We start from the raw sequence: 23,094 nt of genomic DNA, 5'->3' as shown, positions 1-23,094 counted from the left end.
GACACCATCCCCTGATCTAAAACCTACATGAGGGCAAATAATACACAGATGTTGCCCCCCATTTGTTCTCGGAGGTGCGCAAGAAAAGATAAATTCCAAAGACAGTATAACGCCCAAAAAATCGAGTGCTTTGGATACTGAAATCCCTACAAACTACTGAAATTTTTGTGATCATCCTAGCCTAATTTATTTTTGTAAGGAACGTTTTTCCTTTAATCAACTTACTCCCTTCATTCGTTCACGGATACACTTTGTCGATTTCATTTCCAGAAAATTTGGTTCATCTACAATAAGTAAGTACGTTTTGGGTATGTTTTTTTTTAAAAGTTGAGTTCATTGAAGTTTTTTTTCCTAAATGTCCGACTAAAGCTAAACTCGTGTTGTCAAATATGCGGCCCGCCAAGGAGTTTAATCTGGCCCACAGGACAGTGTGGCACAACAAGGGCTGTAGACTAGTTAAAATGTTATATTTTGGGATTCATGTTGTGTAATCTGGATTTGACTGTTGGGGGGAGTTTATTATTACTTTGCTGGGTATTGAGTTTTGTATAGCAGAAAGGGTGAGAGAAGTATCAGTATATCACCACTAGATGGCAGAGTCTCACAGGTCAGAGAAGGGTGCTTGGGCCAAGTCTCACGGGACCTCACGTGATTTAGTGAGACTTGCTCAATAAATGAACCTTAATGCCAACAATTAAATTGTGTCGTGTGAGACTGACATTTATCATCTATTTTCAAGGTGAGATGTATTTACTGGGAACACACTTACTGTGGGGATGATAATATGTGAAAATATGTGTGTAAATGTTGTTTGTTATGTCTGTAAACTACAATAAGCGAAATAGTAAGTCACTCATTAGCATAAGCAGCAAATAAGGGCCTTGGGTGAGGTATGCTATGTTATGCTGGACTGGGTCAAGAGTCTACTGTGATGTTAATTTGTATATTTTGATACCAAATAACACGAGGTAAGTTGTTTTGGAAGGTACAGTTATGGTGATTTGTCAATTGATTCTTGAAAAGTACCAATTGATGGCAATGTCATATTGTATTTACCGTATTTTCCGCACTATAAGGCGCACCTAAAAGTCTTATTTTTTTTTCAAAAGCTGACCATGCGCCTTATAACACAGTGCGCCTTATATATGGCTCAATATTAAATTCGCAAGGTCTCGCAACTACGAGAAACAGCCGCCGACTCCATTTTTCGCGCTGTGCATACTGGGAAATATTAAACGATTGGTAGTTGCCGGGGCTCGTGTTGTATTTGTTTACTAAGTGGCAAAATGGCTACCCCATTAAACTGCTTAATTCATATTCAACAAATACAGTATTTGTCTGAATCCAGGGTTATGACTGGTGAAGATGTAAAGCACAATTTACCTTAAACAAACGCAGAATTATTCAGAATGTCACGTTTGAGAGAGAGAGAGAGAGCGAGAGAGAGAGAGAGCGAGCGAGATTCTCTTTCATACGTGCATTTGTATAAAAAATGGCTCCTGTTAAGAGACACGCGTACAACGCCGAGTTTAAACTCAAAGCGATCAGTCACGCAGCACAACACGGCAATAGAGCGGCAGCGAGAGAGTTAAACTTAAATGAATCGATGGTACGGAAGTGGAGAAAGGATGAAGATAAGCTCCGCCAAGTAAGGAAAACTCAACAAAGTTTCCGTGGCAATAAAGCAAGATGGCCAGAGTTAGAGGAGACACTTGAACAGTGGGTTGTTCAACAAAGAGCGGCAAGCAGAAGTGTCAGTACGATAACTATACGTATGAAGGCAACAGCGCTGGCACAAAAACACCGGACGTGTTGGATGGCCCATTCACTGAGATATGGTCAATTCGAACACAGCAGAAGAAGAATTCGAGGGATTCGTCGATGAGGAGCTTATAGAGTGATCTTTGTTTTTCTTTTGTGTGTTTACGTTTTACATTTTACAGTTATTATGTTATTGCTTTGCACTCGTTGTTTTTGCACATTACGAGTGTCACTTTATTGCGATTGCACTAACGTTTCATTTAAAATAACAGTATCAGACGTTTTTTTCTTTGCGTGTTGACTAAATGGACAAAAAATAAAATGATATGTCGATGTTGTTCAAAGATGTTAAAGATGTGTCACGAAAATGCTTTACCTCAGAGAAAATAATAAAACGGCTGTTTATTTATTTTGGGAGTGAATGGAGTTGTGGAAAGCTTGTTTGTTAATAAAGTTTGACCTTTTTGAATGGTTTGTTGACATTCCCTTGAGCGTGGCAACATCTAGAGGTTGCATAAAGTAACTACATTCTCTACTGTAGTCAAGTCGTCACATTTATTTACCGTAAATAGCCCTTAATCCCAAAAATGTCTCGAAGGACTGCACAGGATTACAATTACAAAATTGCACAATTACCTGATCTTAAACCAGCATGCACTTATAGCGCCTTATAATGGGGTGCGTCTTATGTATGGCATAAGTTTTAAAATATATCATTCATTGAAGGTGCGCCTTATAACATGGTGCGCCATATAGTGCGGAAAATACGGTAAATGTTAAAGGGATCTCGCGTGATTTAGTGAGACTTGCTCAATAAATGAACCTAATGCTGACAATTAAATTGTGTCGTGTGAGACTGACATTTATCATTTATTTTGCAGATGAAATAAAACAACAACAACAAAAACAAAAATATATAAAAGAAATGTGTAACACCAGCTGGAGCTAGCCCGTCCACCTGGGTCCCCTTTACAACAGCGCTGATAGAAGTACAAGAGGAAAATGTGCTGCAGTCTTAAATATGATCACCGGATGTTGCCAAAGCCAGGAACCAATCACAAAGCAACTGTAGCTTCAGTTTTCCTCCCTTTTTTTTTGCCTTTTTTTTTCCCTTCCGGATTCACGTTTTGCTCTCTCCTTTATATTTTCTCTTTTTCTTGTTTTCTGTTTCTTCTGAGTTCTCTTTGGATTTGTTTTCTCTCTCTTTCACCCTCATTTTTTTCCTCTTTGTCTCTTTATTTTTTGAAGGATAAACATTCAACTATTGAAAAAAAACGTTTCTATAGCTAATTTTAGACATTTCTGCTATGTATAAATACAATTTGCATGAAGTAGTTCACCGTAATGTTGTCAAACACCCGGCTTGCGGCCCGGTTTAGCCCACCAAGGGTTTGAAACTGGCCTGTGTTGCTTAGAGAAGCACAAGAGAAAAATGCCTTGCAGTTTGAACGTTGTCCGCTGGATGTCCCCAAAGCCAGGTGCCATTTACAGAGCAACTAGAGCAGTATCTTTCTGTCTGTCTCTCTCTTTTTCCTTTTCTTTCTTTCTTTCTCTCTCTCTGTCTCTTTTCCTTTCTTCTTCTCTCTCAAATATTCTCATCATTTTTTTTCTTTTGGTTGATGTTTGTCAGTCTTTGCATTAATTTTGTCTATTGTATAATCTTTGTCTTTTTAGTTATTTTTTGTCCAAAAATATAGTCCGTTTTTTTTGTTCTGTCTAATATTTTTGTCAATTTTTCACCATTTTTGTTTGTTTTGTTAAATATTTTTGTAAACTCTTGAATTATTTTGGCTAGCAAACAACGCCTGTAAATCCAAAATTAATCCCCTAGAGTGTGTATTTTATCGCGATCCCTAGTGGTGAAAAACTACTACATTCAAATAATATAAAGCTTTATTGACTCATAAACAGGACATTAGAGCTAGCAATTTGTGATTATATAACAGCACTTAAATAATTTTATAATGGTTGATGGCCATATTGCTACTACGGAAGCCCAAATGAGGATTTTGCTAAGCTAGCACATCTCAGTGCTGCTTTTAGCACATTAGGGCCACTTTACGCACACAGATGAGTCAGTCGTGTCATTCAGGCATCTTCCACTTTTTTATCCAATGTTTCATTCTTTAGCCACTCATGTCAGCCACTTGGTTGAGGGCTATGGTTTGCCGCTAGCTGCTGCTGTTGTTTCTGTTTAGCTGCCAAATAGCTACTTGGCTGCAGGGTATGGCTCTCTGCTAATCGCTATTGCTAGCTGCACCTTCTTTGTCCTTCAGTGTCACTTGGGTTCCACAGCTTCTCACGCAATCAAACATCGCTGAGTTCCCTGATTTAGGCATCTTTCACAATTTAATCCGCTGTTTCCTTCACGCGTCACTGAATTTAGCTACTTGGCTGCAGGCTATTGCTAGCCGCTATTGTTATTGATTGATGTTATATGTCACTCGCCTTCCACAGCTTTCATGCAAGAAAATGTTGCCAAGTTTCTTGACTCAGGCATCTTTCCCTGTTTCCTCCTCCGTTTTATTCTCTAGACACTGTGATTTATATTCCACTCTCTCGTAAGACTACATAAAAAAAAATATATATATATTGTTTTTTTTCCCTTTGGTCACTTATTGCTCATTTTCTTATGTTCCAGTAAATTTTTAAGGATGACAGGTAAAGTGTGGAAAATAAGTATGTGAACACCCTGCTATTTTGCTATTTCTCCCAACAATTTGTGTGATACAGCTGCAAATAAGTATGTGAACACCTGTGTATCATCTAGAGTTTTGACTCTGAAAGACCTGTTAGTCCGCCCATTAGAAGTCCACCTGCACTCCATGTATCATCCTGAATCAGATGCACCTGTTTGAGGTCTTTAGCTGCATAAAGACACCTATCCACCCCATACAATCAGTGAGACTTGAATTTGTAACATGGCAAAGACCAGAGAGCTGTCCAAAGACACCAGATACAAAATTGTACACCTAAAATGCTGGAAAGGGCTACATAGCAACTTCCAAGCAGCTTGGTGAAAAAAGGTCCAATGTTGGAGTAATCATTAGAAAATGGAAGAAGCTAAACATGACGGTCAATCTCAATCGGAGCGGAGCCCCATGCAAGATATCACCTCGTGGGGTCTCAATGATTCTAAGAAAGCTGAGGAATCAGCCTGGAACTACACGACAGGAGTTGGTCGATGAACTGAAAAGAGCTGGGACCACCGTTTCCAAGGTTACTGTAGGTCAGGGGTCGGGAACCTTTTTGACTCAAAGAGCCATAAAAGCAAAATATATTAATTTTATTTTGGGAAAGAGCCACACCATATATTATGAGACAAATTTACTAAATTGCTAAACCCGCGCCCCAGACAAAAGCTTAGTCTTCAGCACATTTATTTTTGATGATTTGATAAAAATTATGAAAAGAATAATGCCAGAGCCCGTGTCCCAAAATCAACAAACATACCACTTTAAACTTGTGTCTTTCTTGCAATTACTCAAGATCGGTTAAACTCATTTTGACCCTTTTTTTCATACATTTTGGTTTCAAAACCAGATGTAAGCAGTTATTTTGTAAAAACGTCACAACATTCTGCAAATAGGGAGCCTGATGAGGTCACTTTTGGCGCAGACGGCGTATGGCGAGAGATGGGAGGGAGTGCTTGCACTTTTTGCATAGCTCCACCCATCCCTCCCACTCACCCAATCAAAAAACTTTTAAGTTCTCTTCCGGTGTTTTGGCGTATTTACAGTTTGTTCTGTGGATTCATCATAAGGTATCTGAACACTGAAGACAGATAATATAGTGAGGTTTTATATAACGGATTCTTTAGCGTTGTACAGCCAGAACAAGTTTTTTTTTTTTTTTTTTCGTGTGACACCTTGACTGTAAATTGTAGTGAAAAACGTGCCCTAAATATTCTGCCAAGTACTACTACCTGATCAGCTTTGGTTTGGCTTTGTGTGTAACTGAACAGGATTAGTAGCCTACGTTTTGGACGGGATGGAGAAAATTTGCATGCAATCAAATTTGTCTCCGAGCCACAGGTACTCATAGAAAGAGCCATATATGGCTCGCGAGCCATAGGTTCCCGACCCCTGCTGTAGGTAATACACTAAGACATCATGATTTGAAAATCATGCATGGCACGAAAGGTTCCCCTGCCTAAACCAGCACATGTCAAGGCCCGTGTTAAGTTTGCATATGACCCTTTGGATGATACAGAGGAGTCGTGTGAAAAAGTTTTGTGGTCAGATGAGACCAAAAAAGAACTTTTTGGTCATAATTCCATTGCATGATTGGAGGAAGAAGAATGAAGAGTACGATCCAAAGAACACCATCCCTACTATGAAGCATTACTTATTTGCAGCTATATCACACGGATAGTCAAACAAATCATGCATTGTGATTTTTGGATTTTTCTTTTAAGGTTTCTATCTCACAGTGGACATGTACCGACGAGGACAATTTCAAACCCCTCCATGATTTCCAAGTGGGAGAAATAGCAAAATAACAAATATCTATTTTTCCAGTGTGTGTGTGTGTGTGTGTGTGTGTGTTTATATATATAAAATAATAATAAATATCAGGAGTGTTATTCTTGGTATCTCGACAATTCCGAAAGAGGTCATAATGAGGTGTACTTTGAGACGGTTCACACTGCAGATAGAGCAATCATAAAGATAAAAAAAAACCTTGTTATTATCCTCATTACTGAACAGATAATACATCATGTTTTTTTTCTAGATTTTATTTCTTTATTATCATTCAGAAGCACTTCCTGGAGTTGTCACTTTAATTTTGTTTTGTGGAGTAATGCCACCAATATATATATATATATATAATATATATATATATATATAAGTTAGGATAGTTTAGATATCTATATATTTATGTAAATGGATTTTATCTATACTTTAAACATATTCATTATGTTTGTATTCAATTTTGAGACGTAAAATTCACATTTAAGATTTGATCACATTTTAATTGAAAAAAATCACTCATGCGACTTCTTAGACTAAAAAAAGGACATAAAAATAATATATTTTCTAAGACTTTTTTTACATTTTTAAACATATTTATACATCATAAATTCACATATACTTTAAGTGCAAACAAACTGTTTGATCTCTGTATTTAGCTGTACAATGCACATGATATACCAAAGATTTTATAATATTATAATCAGAAAATGCAATCATGTGGAAACAAATCTACTTTTAAAACAATAAGGCAACAAAAATAATATGATCAATTATTCAATTTGAATAGAAAGTTTTGATTTAGCAAAATTGAAAAACACCAAAATAAAGCATTTATTGAGTGAATAAATTAATATTTAAGACTTTTTTTTTTCGAATGCTAAATAAAGTCCCAGTACTAGACTTTGTTGAGAAGAAAAAAAATCTATATAAATATAGTGACTGACACTTTTAAATTGGGACACAATCCTCCAAAAGTTTTTTTGTGTAAATTCGTGTAGACATTTGTCGGTTTTCTAGTCCTTGAGCTAATCACCGCTGCCATAGATTAGCTTCAAGTGCGCAGCTAACTAGCCGAAATTGATAAAAATGTTACATGTGCCTATTAGAGCTACTAGAGGTAAAATCTTGGGCCCGGGCCCGAATCAGACCCAAACCCAGCTGGAAATTCAGGCCAGGTTCAAGCTTAAAATGTCAGTCGTTAAGGCGGGCCGGTCGGGCTTCTGTCTCGCTGTATTTTGTTATTATTATTGTTTCTTTCCCCTTTTTGAGAGATCTACACAGCATGCACTTACTTTTACTCAAGTATAACTGAGATAAAGGAAATGCTTATGAAACTATCCCAAAATTATTTCCTTCCCGGTGTTAGGGTAAATGACACGCGGCTTCCTCTTTCCACCTCCCTCATGTCAGATGTCATTTCTCCTTCTTGGCAAAAGCTTACAAGCTTTATAAACTTTCTTTCTGCTGTTTGGTTGCATATCTCACTATTTGCAGCTTGTAATTTGCAGAATCTGATTTTCTTTTTGGTGCCATTTTGTTCAGTTTCACTTTCGTTCGCTGCACTTCGGTGTCAAACCGTTCGTTTAGGCGCTGCATTTGCAGTGCCAATTGATTTCAGGGACTCTCAAGTAAACCCCAAGCTGCATAGCTCAGCCAAAACGCAAAGTTCAGCGCTAAGGTACGCACAGCCGGAGTAAAGCTTCATGTTTACTTTGGCAGAAGATTAAAGATTCGGGCTTATTTCGTGCTCGCTTATCGAATCAAGTCAATCCGTTTTGTTCGGGCGGGTTTGGGTTTATATACCCGTGACTCGGGTCCATTCGGGCTGAATTTTTTTAGGCCTGATCTTACTTCTAATAGCTACTAATTTCTACTGTTAATATAATGTCACTTGATAATGACGAGTGATATATTTTCTCAGTCAACGCATGTGTGACTTCAAATATTAAAGCACATGTATTATGTTTAAAAGTGACATGTATTTACGGAATATTCAGCGCTTTCTGTGATGTTCCTATTGGCGCACAAAGTAAGTACTACTAATACTAGGAATTCAGAAACACGAACTAACTGGAAAAATGTCCATCGTTATCAGGCGAAAAAGCACGTTTTCAAGAGAGCATGTTCCTTCAACGTCTTATGTAATTGCTAACTTGTTAATTGTGAGTCTTCTCAATAAAAAGCTGAGACAGATGCCTTTTACTACAGCACTAAAGATAAGGGAAGAGACACAGCAGATTACAGTACGCAGAGAAATGAAAATTAAGTCAATAAAATTGGATCCAAATGACTTTATTTCTAGCAATACATTGTAATCAGGGTTCCTACGGCTTAAGGCAGGTTCAATTCAAGACTTTTAAAGACTTTTAATGCATTTTGAAATCAAATTTAAGACCAAGTCGCAAAAAAAACAAAAACAAAAAAAAACAATAACTCCTAATTCCAAAGAACTCTTCTGCTACATTCATGAAGCATTTTTATCCTAATGCATGAAAAATGACCTTTTGGTCCAGTGTAAACCTTTTTTGAAAAACATAACACTGCTATATTTGTGGCCCATTGATAGTAATGTCATAAGAACACATGCTTGTAAAAAACTTTACTTCCTGGATTAATAAATACAACAAAACCTTTGTGTTTACACATTTAAGATGTTCAAGAATTGCATTTACAACAAATAAATACCAATTAAGGCCTTATTTCTGAAATAATTCAATGCCTTTTAAGAATTTTCTAGGATTTGCGGGAATCCTGATACTGTATGCTATTGAGTGAGTTCGCAAACAAAAACATCTTTTCTGGATACCACAATAAACAAATCTTTTTATGTATAAGCATTTTATGTCATCCAGACGATGCTAGACTATCATCACTTTAACTAGCTAGCTAGCATTCTATGAAAAACAAAAATGCTTCTTAATGCCACAAATTACATGCTTATGTATAAGTGTTTTGTGTTATTCAGACAACACTAAACCATAAAGCATAGTGTTTAGCTTCATAACTCACTCGATAGCTAGTATTCTTTTCATAAAAAAATTTTATGTTGAATTTTTTTGTTTTTTTATGTTGAGTTTGTATGTTCTCCCCGTGCTTGCGTGGGCACTCCGGTTTCCTCCCACATTCCAAAGACATGCATTTCAGGTGGATTGGCCGGTCCAAATTGTCCATAGGTGTGAATGAGCGAGCGAGTTGTCTGTCCCTGTGTGCCCTGCGATTGGATGGCAACCAGTTCAGGGTGTCCCCTGCCCACTGCCCGATGATTGCTGGGATGGGCTCCAGCACCCACGCGACCCTACTGAGGATAAGCGGTGCGATGAGATGAGATGAGATTTTCAACAACTAATTTTTGTCTTTTGTTGATTTTGGGTGAATATTACTGTCGGATTTGGACTTCTTGTTGATTTTTGTCTTACATTTTAGTTGGCATCTTTCTTTTTTTTCGTGATTTTTGTTAAATATATTTCCTGCATATTTTTTATCTTTTTGTGGATTTATGACAAATGTCTGTAATTTATTTTACTCTTAGCTGATTCTGGTTCAATTATTAAGTCAAGTTTGGTCTTTTTTTTATTTTTTGGCAAATATTTCCATCAAACTTAAACTTGTTGTTGATTTTAGTTAAATATTCTACTTAATTTTTGTCTTATTGTTGATGTTTGCTGAATACCTTTTTGGGGGGTTAGTTTTATTTAAATTTGTTGTAAGTTTGTGTTTTTGTTATCATTTTATTTCAATATTTATTTCAATTTGTGGTATATTTAAGCCTTTTGCTGTTTTTGTCTAATACTTTTGTCAGTTTTTCCTATTTTTTTCAATTTCTGTGAAATATATTTGGCAATTTATTTAAAATCATTTTTCTCTTTGTTAAATTTTCCCAAAATATGTTTGTCAATTTTTGAAATGTTGTTGGTCCTGGTCAAATATTTTAGTCAATTATCGTCCTTTTGTTAATTTTGGTTGAATATTTTCATCAATTTCTGTTAGCAATCTACACCGGCAAATCCAGAATGCATCACTTTTATTTAAAGTATGTATTTTGTGTTGTAAACATAATGCTAGACCAAAGCATCATGTTCAGCTACATAACTTGCAGGCTAGCTAGCTAGCATTCTAAGTCCAGTAATTTTTCCTGGATGCCACAATATCCAAAACATTTGATGTGAAGTTTTATCCAGATGATGCTTGACCGTTTACCATCATTTTAGGTACATAGCAATGAGAATTTTATGCTTGCAAACCAAAAATGAAAATTTAATGTATTCCACAATATACCAAAATCTCTATTTATAAACATTTTGTGTTATTCAAACGATGTTGGACCCTAAAGCATCACGTTTAGCTAAATAGCTCGCATGCTAGCTGTGACGTGGACACACAAATTGTGAAAAAAAAGTAACAAGGAGACTTTTTGAAAAAGTGTTAGCTATATTTTAATATCTTACAAGGTAAGCTATCAACTACTTTGTGAAATACTATCCCCCTAAATTTTAACCCCGAACTCTAAACTCCACACTTACTCTTAACTCTGACCCCAATCCTTTACTCTAACTCCCTAACCTAATGCCCAAACCTTTGATTCCCCTAACCCTGTTTCTGAAACTAATGAGTTTTCAGGACCTTTAAATTGCCTTTTTTTCTGGCGAAGTCTACGGTTTTTTTTTTTGCGAGTTTGGTTTGGACCTTTTCCAGAATAATCGAATGCGAAAGCGCCGACTAAGAGTTTGAGCCAATCAGCTGCGATTGGTTGACAGACACCGATAGGAAACTTCAACTTTGTCCCCTTAATCACATTAAGTGCTCAAGACACACACAAGAGAGCGTCCATTCTGGAATCGGAACATTTTTACAGAATCTTTGGATTATCGCGAAGGACCAAAATTGAGAAATCAACAGTTTTTGGCAAGGAAAAGTAAGTGTAGAGTGGAAACCTTTTAAGAATATTTTGGAGAAAAGAATCAAACGTTCAAAACGGTTTCTTAGTATAGTGATAATTTTGTAGAATATTAAAAAAAACGTATAGTTAAAGAATCTTTATGAATAATCAATAGTGAAAGACTATGAATTATCAGTGGATTAAAATTGAAAATCAGATCCAAAATATACATATACATATAAATAATATAAACATTCCCATTATACAGTATTAATATCATAGATTATAAAAGTGTTTAGTCGAAGACTCTGAATTATTAAGACTACAATCAATATTCAGATCGAAAATCACAATCAAACATTCTGCTTGATAATCTGTTGCTTAGAATCAGTAAAGTCTTTGACTCAGTTCCCATAAAAAAAAATTGTGATCTTCTCAGCAACCAACGATCTGGAAATTTAATACATTTTTTTTTAACTCGCTTAAATTTGAAATTCACAAAAAGACAATTTTGGGTTTTATTATTCACTGATTATCATCTGCAGTCCAAAGTAAAAGCCTATATGTCTTTGGAGTCAAGTCAAGTCATTTTTATTTGTATAGCCCTTAATCACAATTAGTCTCTAAGGGCTTCACAAGTTATTACATATAAGAAGTTTAGGTTATTTTTTGGGAGAAAAATAAACTAAAATCTTGCCATCTTCTTGAAAATTGCTTAAAATTAAAAGTACTTTTTGAGCCCTTGGTATTATTGTTCAGTAAATTGTATTGATTTTAATTATTGAGTAACGATTATTTAATTATTTCACAAGTTTTTTGTCAGTTTAAAATTTACTGCGTTATTTCCAGGTGTTGATGATTAAAAAACTGCTTTTCCAATATGTTCATATGTATTCATCGATTATTAATATGTATTAATAGAAGTGAATTGAATCAAATCAAAATAAAAGTGAAATCTTAATAGAAAATTAATCAACCCAGTTAATTCTCAACAAATATCAATACCTAGGTCACACAAGATTCTTAATTGAAATGATTAAAAACAAATAATTGTACTTGTTTTTTGTAAACCGTGTTTCTATAAAAAAACAAAAAAGGCAACCGATTATATTATCATTCTTTTATTTTTTGTTTGGTTTATTATGTAGGCCAGTTGCCTCTATTTTATTGGCCTGTATCAAGTTGTTTTGTTTGTTTTTTTTTTGCTCCAGTTTTAAACTAGGATGGATCTGATGGACCTGTTTACCAGCAAAGATGAGAGTGGAAGTTGCCACTGCAACCAGCCCTGGACCGTCACCATTTATGATGCAAGTACAACCCCCCCCCAAAATATTTGTGAAATATCTTCGGCAATTTTTTCTTTTTGTTGATTTCTGATTTGCCAAGATTTCAATTTTTTCCTCAAGTTGGTTTTTTATGGATCAATTTAAAATATTTTTGTAATTTTGTTATCGATCCTTGTCTTTTGTTAACTCTTGTTGGTAATTTTGTTTTTTCATCAATTTTTGTTAATATTTCTCAGCAGTCGGGATTTTTGTAGATTTTTGTTGATAATTTTCACAAATTTTTCAAATTCATTTACTTTTTGTCAATTTTTTTCCAATATTTTAATACATTTTCTATGTAACTTTTTGTTGACTACATGTATTTTTAAACATTTCTGTCAATTTGTTTCTTTTTGATTTTTGTCAAATATTGAGTTTTTGTCAAGTTTGGGCTTTGCGATTTTTTGTTGTTGAATATTTTTGAAAATTATTTATTTTATTTAGTTATTTTTGTTGAAAAATTTCAGGATCTTTGTAAACGTCTTTGTTTTTATTTTAGTAGAATACTTTCACAAAGTTTTGTAATTTTGTCAAATATTTTCAGGAATTTATGTGATTTTTTTTTCATATTTTTGTCTTATGGATTTTTGTTGAATATTTTCATAAATTTTCTGGCAATCCTGTTCTCTTACTGACTTTTGACATGTCTTTTTGGTTAATTTTTCTGAATGTGTTTGTTGTTGTTGAATACTTCTGTCATTTATCTCTTCATTTTTTGTCCTTTCATTGATTTTTGTGAATATTTTTTTGTATATTTTTTGTCCAATTTTGTTCAATACTTTTGCCTATTTTGACTGCAGACGCTGAGCGCGGAGGTAAAAGACGCCGATAACTTCCTTGATTCTCTGCTGGCTGGCAGCGAGTCATCTTCGGGCCCCGCCTCACCCGCTTGGTCGCCTCCAACACCAGAAAGCGTAATGAGCGAGGACGGACCAAGCCTGCCCCCATTTTTACGGCCCGGGCCATCACAAAAACGGCAAAACGATATCACGGCGGATATTGCCATTGATATAGGTAGGTTGAAAATTTACAAAAAACACTTAATCGACAAAAATCCCTAAAAGACAGGTTGATGAAAAATTGTCAGAAATAGTTATTCAAAGTCAACAAGAGGACAGATCTGGTTTAAAAAAATGAAAAAAATATTTAATTAAAATTCACCAAAAGACAAAGATTGGCGACAGATTGACATTAATATCAGAAAAAAATGTACATAAAGAAAAAACAGACTAAAATATTGGACATAAAGACAAACGTACAAAAAAAATATTAAAGAAAAGATTTACAGAAATATTGGACCAAAAAAAAACCCCACAAAAAGATGAAAAATTACAAAAAAAGCAGGGAAGAAAATCTGAAAAAACAAAGAGTGACTAAGATTTTACCCAAATATTTGAGAAAAATTGTCGTTTTGTACACCCCATGACACTTTCTCTTGAAACTCCCCCCAAAATACCAATTTTAAATTTGTTCATAAAACGAATAAAAACCTAAAACAACCACTTGCATTGGGACTAAACTTTCATTTTAGGAATCCAACCCCTGCAGAATTTTTATTTTTCAGATTTTTGGGAGGTTTTTCTCGTTTCAGGTTCGGAGTCGGACGCCCTTCAGGAAAAGATGGGAATGACGTATTACCTCACATCCACCAATCAAAGTGCTGCGACCACGCCTAGTCCAGCACTCACTGTTAAGGACCTCCTTTTGTCCAATCTGGGAGAAAAAGTAAGAATATATCTTTATATAGATACATTTGAAATAACTATCTTTATACGCAAGCCATATCCACCCTAGCAGAAGGTGGCTTGATTCGAGAAACGCTTACGATCCTCATTCATACCTCTTAGCTCTCACACCAAACATTAAGCCCACAGCACAAAAAGGGGTGAGTTGCTGTGCCATGCAACACTTCAGCATATTGGCCTAACAGCATACACTTGTTTACCCCCTCTGCATCAAATGCGTCGAATATCAGTCATTCTTAACTACCCTTCGCCATTCACATCTATCTCTAGCACACACTGTTGGATCCATTAAATTAACCAACCTCACATCCAGAGAACCTTTCACTCCATCGTGCCAACCATATCCGGGCCGTCTTCTCATTCTATTTCTCACCACTTTTGCACTACATACTCTTTTAGTCAAACCGCCTTCCTCCATTCTTTCCATATGTCCAAACCAGTTCTTCTCCTCACTCCATTCCTTAAGCTATCCAGTCGTGAAGCTCCACACATATGACGCTAACATCTAATTTCAAAGACATTTCACCTATTACACTCATTTACTCTCAAACCCCACGCCGTACATCACTGTTGGTAACACCACACCATCATACGATCCCCGCTTTGTATCAATTGGCAGATTCCTACATTTAATCAATCCGTTCGGCACCCCCATTGCCTTACACCTTTCACCCACTCTCTTCTTCACATCCTCCTCCAAACCACAACCTGCTGCCACATACCAACCCAAATACTCAAAACCATCTGCCTCCTGCAACGTTGCACCATTTAAAAAAAATCTCTAACCCACCTCTCATAAACATGACTTGACCTCTCGAACACCTCATTACCTTTGTCTTGTCTGTATCAACTTTTAGCTTCGTTCTCTTACACACTCTATTGAACTCGACTACAAAAGCACTCAGGCAGCTGAGTCAGCCAGCAAAGCAGTGTCATTTGCAAACAGCAGCTTACTTACATGCAACCCACCATCACAAAAATGTTAAATATTAAAATGTATCATTTACCAAATTGTTCGAATTAGTCATCTGACTCCATTCACCTAACAATGCGCGCTCGTTTTTTGATGGAAAAGATGGACAAAAAAAGCTGACATTTTCACACGGGGGCAGATTTAATTTCATTATTAATTTAACGAAGTGAACTCCATCGAAATCGGCCGAATTAGTCGAATTAGTGTCGTTGGAGTCTCTGTCAAGCCTCCTCTCTCGTTCTCTCGCTTTCTTCTCCCGGCCCACATTTTTCCGCAAGCTGGCGTGCTGGCTCCTCCCATGGGCAATCCAGGGAAGCCCCCCTTGGGCTTCACCACCTTCTCGCCGATGGGTGTCGCGATGTCTGTCCTTGTGCGTCTGGCCTTCTCCGTCAGCACTCACAGGAATTCTGTTATCAGAAATACGTCTGATGCATTCCACACAGCCTAACCTTTTAATGCACCTTGAAGAAAAACAGTCAGTGAATATCTTGCATCAAACTCAATAAATGTAACTTGTATTCAATCGAATAAAATCCTTTATAGTCAAATGTATAAAATCCTTCAATACGCACTTCACACAGCGCTCCATTCATATACAAATTGAACAACCAAGGTGACATGACACAACCTTGCCTCAAACCCACTCTTACCAGAAACCCCTCTCACGCAAAATATTTTATCATAACATTATTTACTGTTCCAATTTCACTTCATTCCCCACTCTCACACAAGCTCTGCTGTCCTCATATAAGCTTTGCATAGCACACAGCAACCTGCCACCAACTCCATAGATCATCAACAGTTGCCACATTGCTTCACAATCTACCCTGTCATATGCTTTCTTTAAATCGATAAGGGCCAAGTCACCTATCTTCCTTTCTCTATGAACTTTTCACACAACTGCGTTACAGCAGAAATCTGATCCGTACAAACTCTTCCTCTTCTAAACCCACACTGTTCCTTCCCAAATACTTCTTTTGTCTCATCCCTTATTTTTCTAATCATAGGCCTGCCATAAACCTTTCCCAACACACTCAACAGACTTGTACCTCACGAATTACTACACACCAGCCTGTCCCCTTTCCCTTTGTACAAGGGAACCACACGTGGACTAAGCCATTTCCCTGGTACCACTCCAAGCACAAAACATATATTCAAAAACCTTACAAGCCACACTATCACAGATTCACCATCTCTCCTGATATGCTCTACAATGCATCCATCCAACCCAGCAGCCTTCCCTTCATTCATCAACCCCAAAAAACAACAAGGTACTACAAATTGACCTAGAGTACAAGGGCCAAAAAAATGCACAATTAGTTAGCACTGTGGTTTTAAGCGTGCCATGGCTTTATGTACTTCCTCCTTCCTTAAACACAAACATTTCATCTTTAATTTACATTTTTGTCTTCTTTTTGGCAACATGCTTTTAAATTGTGTATCTTTTTGAGCTTGTATTAGGATGAAGAAATGAACAAACTCTGAGTCGAAAATTTAGGTTTTTGATAGCCCTTTTATCAAAGGCGCGTGCTTCCAGGATTGGCTCAGGAAGGAATAAGACGCTCCGCCCATGGCAGGAGGCTGATTCATTGGAAAACACAAGAATGAAACCATACATCTGATTGGTTTGCTGTGTTCATGTAATTTCGTTTAAACCAATCAAATGTTTATACAGGAATCACATGTTTAAATGCAGCGTATAATGTTGGTTGCTGGATGTCGTGCAAGTATAATAATTGAGCACTAAGGATAGTGAAACTATGCAACACAATGCGTCTCTGTAAGAAGAATAAAATGTAGGAAAAGGAGGGCCATCTTGATTAATAGTTAGCAGGCCCCAAGAGAATACAATTGTTGCAAGAATACAAAAAGAACATGGATATACTCTTTGGCTTCCTTAAGCCATATTTGAGGATAACATAGATTTGTAAAAGAAAACACAATTATTGAATATGCTATAAAAATATAAAGGTATGTAAAAGTATAAAAAAATATAAGAGTATAAAAGGCATATTTAAACCATAAGATCCCATACAATATATCAATATACATATATATATATATATATATATATATATATATATGCACACCTGAGACGGATTTAAATCCAAATCGGCCTTAGAAACTTGCCCACCACACATGACTTAATCATTACAGTAAAAAGTGGTGGTTCTATTTTTCTGTCGTGGTTATGGTTTTTTGTTTTAACTCAACTGCCTATTCACCTGCAATGCGCTCAAGTACGTCTTGCCGTCCATCATGGCTTTCATTCTGCAGGAAAAGGCAACTTGACGTCACGTGCAAAGGGTCAGTATAAATGCAGAGCGTTTACCATTTAGTGCACAAATTAGCCACTCGAGAGCACTGTCATACAAACACAATAACTGATTTTCTGGAGTTAAGTGTATGTAGATATGAGTGTATTTTATATTATTTTTGTCATGATTATATTTATGTTTTGTCTCCAGTGTGTTACAAAATGCTTTTTTTTTTAGCATCTTTGTTTTTTCTGTTGTTGCATTTCCAGAGAAATTCCCAACATCCTTTGCAAGAACTTGTCCTCAACGAGGATGAGAAGAAACTTCTAGCAAAAGAAGGCATCAACTTGTCTAGCGAGCTTCCCCTCACAAAGGTCGCTTACCAGACGTGCACACGCAAAGCGAGCTGGCAAGCTAGCTAACATTTATTTCAAGGTTTTTCTCCCCCATCTAATTCACTTTTTAGTGTGAAGAGCGCATTTTGAAGAAGATCCGGCGTAAAATCCGCAATAAACGCTCAGCTCAAGAAAGTCGCAGAAAGAAGAGGGAATATTTGGACAGTCTGGAAGAAAGGTACATGAAAACTTGAATGTATAACAGCACACTTGTAGTGTGACACCAGGCCACACGGTGGCGCCACTAATTCCCCTGACAACTTGAAGTTCTTTAACTATAGATGTGATAATCGTGTGTGCACGAGCAGTAATATTATTTGCACCTCAATAAAGTAAGTATCTACTTTGGATATCTACGTTTAATATTTTTAACAATAAAATAATACATAATATAATGTTCCTTGATGATATCAATAATGCACTCAGTCGCCTATTTAAGTCTCCTCGCCAGTTTAATAACAAGAGGTACAAACACACAAAAGAGCTACTGTTGGTCGCTGCTCACACCGTTCACGTACACACACAGACTGACTTTGAGGCACAAAGCTTCTGCATCTGTTTTTCTTTGTCCGCTGGGATCCTGTAAAACGTCAATTTACGATCATTAACGTTATTTAATTGATTCTGGCACACTAACAACGTGACATTTTAACACCGAACTAGCAGAAACGAAACTTGGTTTCTTCAGAGTATTGATCAAAGCTGAGGATTGTTATGCCTTATCTTTGACTGGGATGGAATGAATCCATCCTTCTATTCATTATCTGCACCGCTTATCCTCAGTAGGGTCGCAGGGATGCTGGAGCCCATCCCAGCTATCTTCGGGCAGTGGGCAGGGGACACCCTGGACTGGTTGCCAGCCAGTAGCAGGGCACACAGAGACAGGACTCACTCGCTCATTCACACCTAGGGACAATTTGGACCGGCCAATTAACCTGAAATGCATGTTGTTGGAATGTGGGACAAAACCGAAGTTCCCAGAGGAAACCCACGCAAGCCCGGGGAGAACATGCAAACTCCACACAGAAGGGTTCGATCTCATGACCTCAGAACAGTTCCGCACTCACGCTAACCACCGCGCTGCTGTGTTGCCCGATGGAATGAATATGTAAGAAAAAAATTGAGGAAGGAGGAATGGCAGAAGAGAATAAAGGAATAAAGGATCTATGAAGGGGTCTATGTGTATGATTTAGTGCCCCCAGTCTATAGAACAAAAGGATGAGTTCAAATGAATGAAGGGAGGAATCGATGAATAAAACAGGGAACTAATGGAGGGATGAAAGAAAAAGAGTGAATGGGAAAACTAACATGGGAACAGAGGAACAAAAGAAAAAGAAAAGACAAAAATGACAAAACAAGGAGGGAGCAAAAGAACCAAATTATAAGCAGGAAAATAAAAACTAAAGAAAGAAAGGAATGAAAGAAAAAACTATGGAAAAAAAACAAAACAAAAATACAAAACCAAGGACAGAATGTAAGTAAGAACAAAGAAAAACATCAGAAAAAAAGGAAACAACAAATTAGCAACACAGAAAAAGAATGAGCTGCATAATTAATGAAAAAAAACAATAAAGAACCAAATAAGAAACAAAGAAAACTGAAAAATAATTGAAAAAATGAAGAAAAAAATAACTAAAGGTGAAGAGAGATAAACAAAGGTATGAACAAAATAAAGCGGAAAAAAACAAGGAATGAACAAAATAATGAGCAGAGGAAACATTTAAAAAGGAAGAAAAATGATACAAAAAGACAAAGTTTAAGAAAAACAAAATAAAAGCTGAAAAAAGACAGACGGACGTTTTTTTTTTCTCTTTCCTTTCTGTTTAAGGATGTCGGCATGCAGCGCTCACAACCTCCAACTGCAGAGGAAGGTACAGAGATTGGAGGACACGAACAAGTATGTTGCAAAAGTTGGCACACCCCGAAATACACAACAAATATTGAATACAAACTCTTGTGTGTCTTTGCACAACAGTGCCTTAATGGAGCAACTGAGCCAGCTCCAAGAACTACTTCCAAACAACAGCAACAAAAACACACAAAAAGGGACATGCCTTTTGGTGAGTTTTTTTTCAGCTGTTTCCTTCTCTTGCCTTAGCTGCTCCCTGTAAAGAAAGTTTGTTATCTCACTCAGTGTCAAGCGGCTTTCAACTGCTCATGCAAACAAATGTTGTCGAGATACGTCATTGAGTCATCTGGTCTTCCCCCCTCCACAGTTTCCTTCTCTAGCCACTTAATTTAGCCACTTAGCTGGCTGCAGGCTAAGGCTTGCTACTGGACTTTACTGTTAGCTGCTCCTGCTTTGCTCTTCAGTGTCACTTGCCTTTCACAGCTGAACATTGTTGAGTCCAGTGAATCAGTCATACGCCGTTCTTTTTATACACCGTCTCCTTCTTGAGCCACTCACGCTAGCCACATGGCTGTGAGCTATCGCTTGGCGCGAGACACTGTTTTTGGCTTTTCCTTCTTTGTCCTCACTGTCACTTGCCTTACAGTAGAGTTTTGCGATTCCGGCATCTAGAGCTAGTCATCTTCTGCTTTCTGGCATGGTTTCATTTCCTAGGGCCTAGCCATTCATGTTAACCACTTGGCTGACACTTATTGTTTGGTGCCATTATAATTGTTAGCTTAGTTCCTGCTTTGTTCTTCAGTGTCAATAGCCTTCCACAACCTGTTATCGAAAACAAAAGTCGCAGAGTTGTGATTCAGGCATCTTTGGCTTTTTTTCCCATGATTTCTTCCTCTAAGCTACTCAGGTTACTGTGTTCCCCGATTCAGGATCCAAATGCTTGACGAATTCAAACGTTTAATGGCATTTTTAGTATCTCACCCACCTCGTCGCTAAAGTTAGCCACTTCCACCAACTCTGACCAACTCCAGCTATTAGCTCTTTTCAACCACTCCAGGCATATCCAGCTGGTTTTGTCTTGTTCTTACTGGTGGGGATTAACGGCAGCTTTCATGTCACTGGAGAAAATCTGGAAATATAATTCAGAATGTTTCCAAATGACATCCTTCAGAATTCTGTAGTGTCTTCTTCCAATGTTCTTGGGACCACAAGGACCTCTATTGTGAATTTATTGAACACTTTCCCTTTTATTAAAAAAATGAATGTTTGAACGGTTTTCTAACTGCATTTTTTACGTCAGGTTTTGCTTCTTTCTTTCGCTCTCATCATCTCCTCGCAACTAAACCCGGATCCTTACACTCAAGGAAGATCAGAAGAGTATACGCACAGCTCAGGTGAGTGTTGTTTATGTGTCATTCATCAAATCTTTAGAAAATATTTCTGTTTGTGCACCAGCGCTCAAATGAAATAGTGCAACTTATTATTATTCTCCATTCAAAAATGCTTTAAAAGATCTAAAACTATACACCACAAACTCATGTTCATATTTATCAATCATAAAATACTTCATACTGTTGCAATTAAATAACTTAAAAGGAAATAATGAAAAGGAAAAAACGAGGAAACAAAAGTGACGAAGGAAGGAAGAAACGCACCAAGGAAGGAGGAAGGAAAACGGAAGATTTGTAGGAAGATACATCATTGGAAGAAAGAGGAATGAAGTGAGGAAAGGAGAGGAAGGAAAACAGATGGAAAATTGGACAGCATGAAGGAAGGAATTTGCAAGTGAAGAAGGAAGCAAGGAATGAAAGATGGAAGTAGAGAATGAAGGGAAATGGAATGAATATGGAAGGAAAAAACTGAGGAAAGATTAGAAGAGAATGAAGGAATGTGTGTGTACAAGGAAGGGATGAGAAAGTGAGGGAGGAAAGTAAGTTACAAAGAAAGCAAAAAGGGTGGGAAAATAAGGAAAGAAGAACAGAAGATAATGGAGGAAGAAAGGGAGAATGAGAGAAGGTAGGAAGGTCAAAGGAAGGAAAGAAAAGGAAAACTGAAGGAGTAATAGGAAATGAAAGAAAATGGGAGGAAGAAAGGAAGGTAAAAGGAAAGAAAGAAAAGGAAAACTGAAGGAGTAATAGGAGATGAAAGAAAATGGGAGGAAGAAAGGAAGGTAAAAGGAAAGAAAGAAAAGGAAAACTGAAGGAGTAACAGGAGAGGAAAGAAAATGGAAGGAAGAAAAGAAGGAAAAAGAATGAATGAGAAAGGCAAAAGGATGAGAAATGAAGGGAAATGGAAGAAAAGTGGATGGAAAGAAGGGAGAAAAAGGAAGGATGATCAAAGAAAATGAAGGAAAACAGGAGGGAAAAAGAGAACAAAGGAAGTAGGATAGAATGGACGAAAAACAGAAAACGTGAGGAAGAAAAACAGAAGGCGGGAAGGAAGGAAGCAAAGTTGCAGGTAAAGGAAAAAGGTAAGAAAACTTAAAGATGGAAGAAGGGAACGAGAGTAAAGCGAATTTCAGGTACAAAAAAAAACCTTATTTGAACTGAACATTCAATTCGTAATATCAGGGGGAAAAAATCCATAAATGAAAATTGTTTAATATTAAAATGATGCAATGTGTCTCCGCCCCCAGCACCATTGCATTCCATGCAGTCGGTGGAGCAAGCCAGCAACATGGCCCACGTTGGGCCCCCTCTCGATATGGGGCCCATGCACTCCCCCGGGCACCAACAGGGACCTACCCGCCATTTTTGATGTTTTTCAACTCATTTGCTGCCGAAAACGAGCTGGAAAAGGCAGAGAATGAGTGAGAATGATTTTATTATTCGTTATTTCTTCTTCTCACCATCCAAATTCTTTTTTTCTACATAAAATTTACCTTGTTGTGATTTCATCTGCCCAAATAAAAAATTTTATTTATCAAAAATATCTTTTTTTTTCTGTGATATTTACCTCTATGCATCAAATGTCTGTCAGATAAATAATTACGGAAAATACTCGAAAATTTAGTATGGAAAAAAACAAAAAGACTTAAAATATTAGGAAGTTTCATTTTGTATTTTATTTTATTAAGCATTTTGTGACAAAAAACAGACAATGTATCCGCTGAAAAAAATGAATGTTGTGACGTAACTTAAGTAAAACAGAACTCCAGGATACAACACGAATCCATTGTAAAAGTGAAGTTGCTGTATAGCGGGTTATACAAATTTAAACTAATTAGATCTTTTGTTTCAAACAACTGGCACCCCAGATAAAAACAATACTAATAAAGTAAGTAATATTGAGGTTTAATGTGCTTTAAATCAATATTCATGTATAGGGACAAAAAAAAAATCACTATTTACCTTTGGCTGATCCAGTGGAGTTAGCGAGCGGATGCAAAGGGGGAGGACACATAGGAAACTTCCACTTGCGAGGATCCTCTTACCCTT

At 36.8% G+C, this 23,094-nt stretch overlaps 1 protein-coding gene across 3 annotated transcripts; it reads left to right on the top strand.

Moving 5' to 3' along the window:
• Nucleotides 1-686: 686 nt before the first annotated feature.
• On the top strand, nt 687-22,997 carry LOC148373276 (cyclic AMP-responsive element-binding protein 3-like protein 3-B). Of its 3 annotated transcripts, none has more exons than XM_088342004.1 (10): nt 687-739; nt 12,324-12,419; nt 13,238-13,451; nt 14,029-14,162; nt 17,683-17,787; nt 17,880-17,986; nt 19,637-19,705; nt 19,784-19,868; nt 20,958-21,051; nt 22,293-22,996. In XM_088342004.1, the coding sequence occupies exons 2-10, from the start codon at nt 12,336-12,338 to the stop codon at nt 22,412-22,414; spliced, it is 1,014 nt and encodes a 337-aa protein (XP_088198130.1). In that variant the 5' UTR covers nt 687-739; nt 12,324-12,335; the 3' UTR covers nt 22,415-22,996. The 3 variants fall into 3 exon arrangements, with proteins under 3 accessions (XP_088198130.1, XP_088198302.1, XP_088198216.1); XM_088342176.1 differs by lacking the exon at nt 687-739 and adding an exon at nt 2,630-2,829 and having other exon boundaries at nt 22,293-22,997; XM_088342090.1 differs by lacking the exon at nt 687-739 and adding an exon at nt 11,015-11,148.
• Nucleotides 22,998-23,094: the final 97 nt, after the last annotated feature.

Source organism: Urocampus carinirostris, chromosome 1 (assembly GCF_059441175.1).
Source record: "Urocampus carinirostris isolate Australia breed hairy pipefish chromosome 1, RoL_Ucar_1.0, whole genome shotgun sequence".
In the NCBI taxonomy this organism is placed as follows: domain Eukaryota; kingdom Metazoa; phylum Chordata; class Actinopteri; order Syngnathiformes; family Syngnathidae; genus Urocampus; species Urocampus carinirostris.
The sequence above is the reverse complement of the archived record's forward strand: the minus strand, read 5'-3'. Positions and strand labels throughout refer to the sequence as shown.

Coding starts and splice junctions, on each gene's coding strand:
- LOC148373276 (XM_088342176.1), top strand. CDS start 12,336: ATGGATCTGATGGACCTGTTTACCAGCAAAGATGAGAGTGGAAGTTGC. Junction 19,706..19,783: donor AGATTGGAGGACACGAACAA/GTATGTTGCAAA, acceptor TTTGCACAACAG/TGCCTTAATGGAGCAACTGA. Junction 19,869..20,957: donor AAAAAGGGACATGCCTTTTG/GTGAGTTTTTTT, acceptor TTTTTACGTCAG/GTTTTGCTTCTTTCTTTCGC.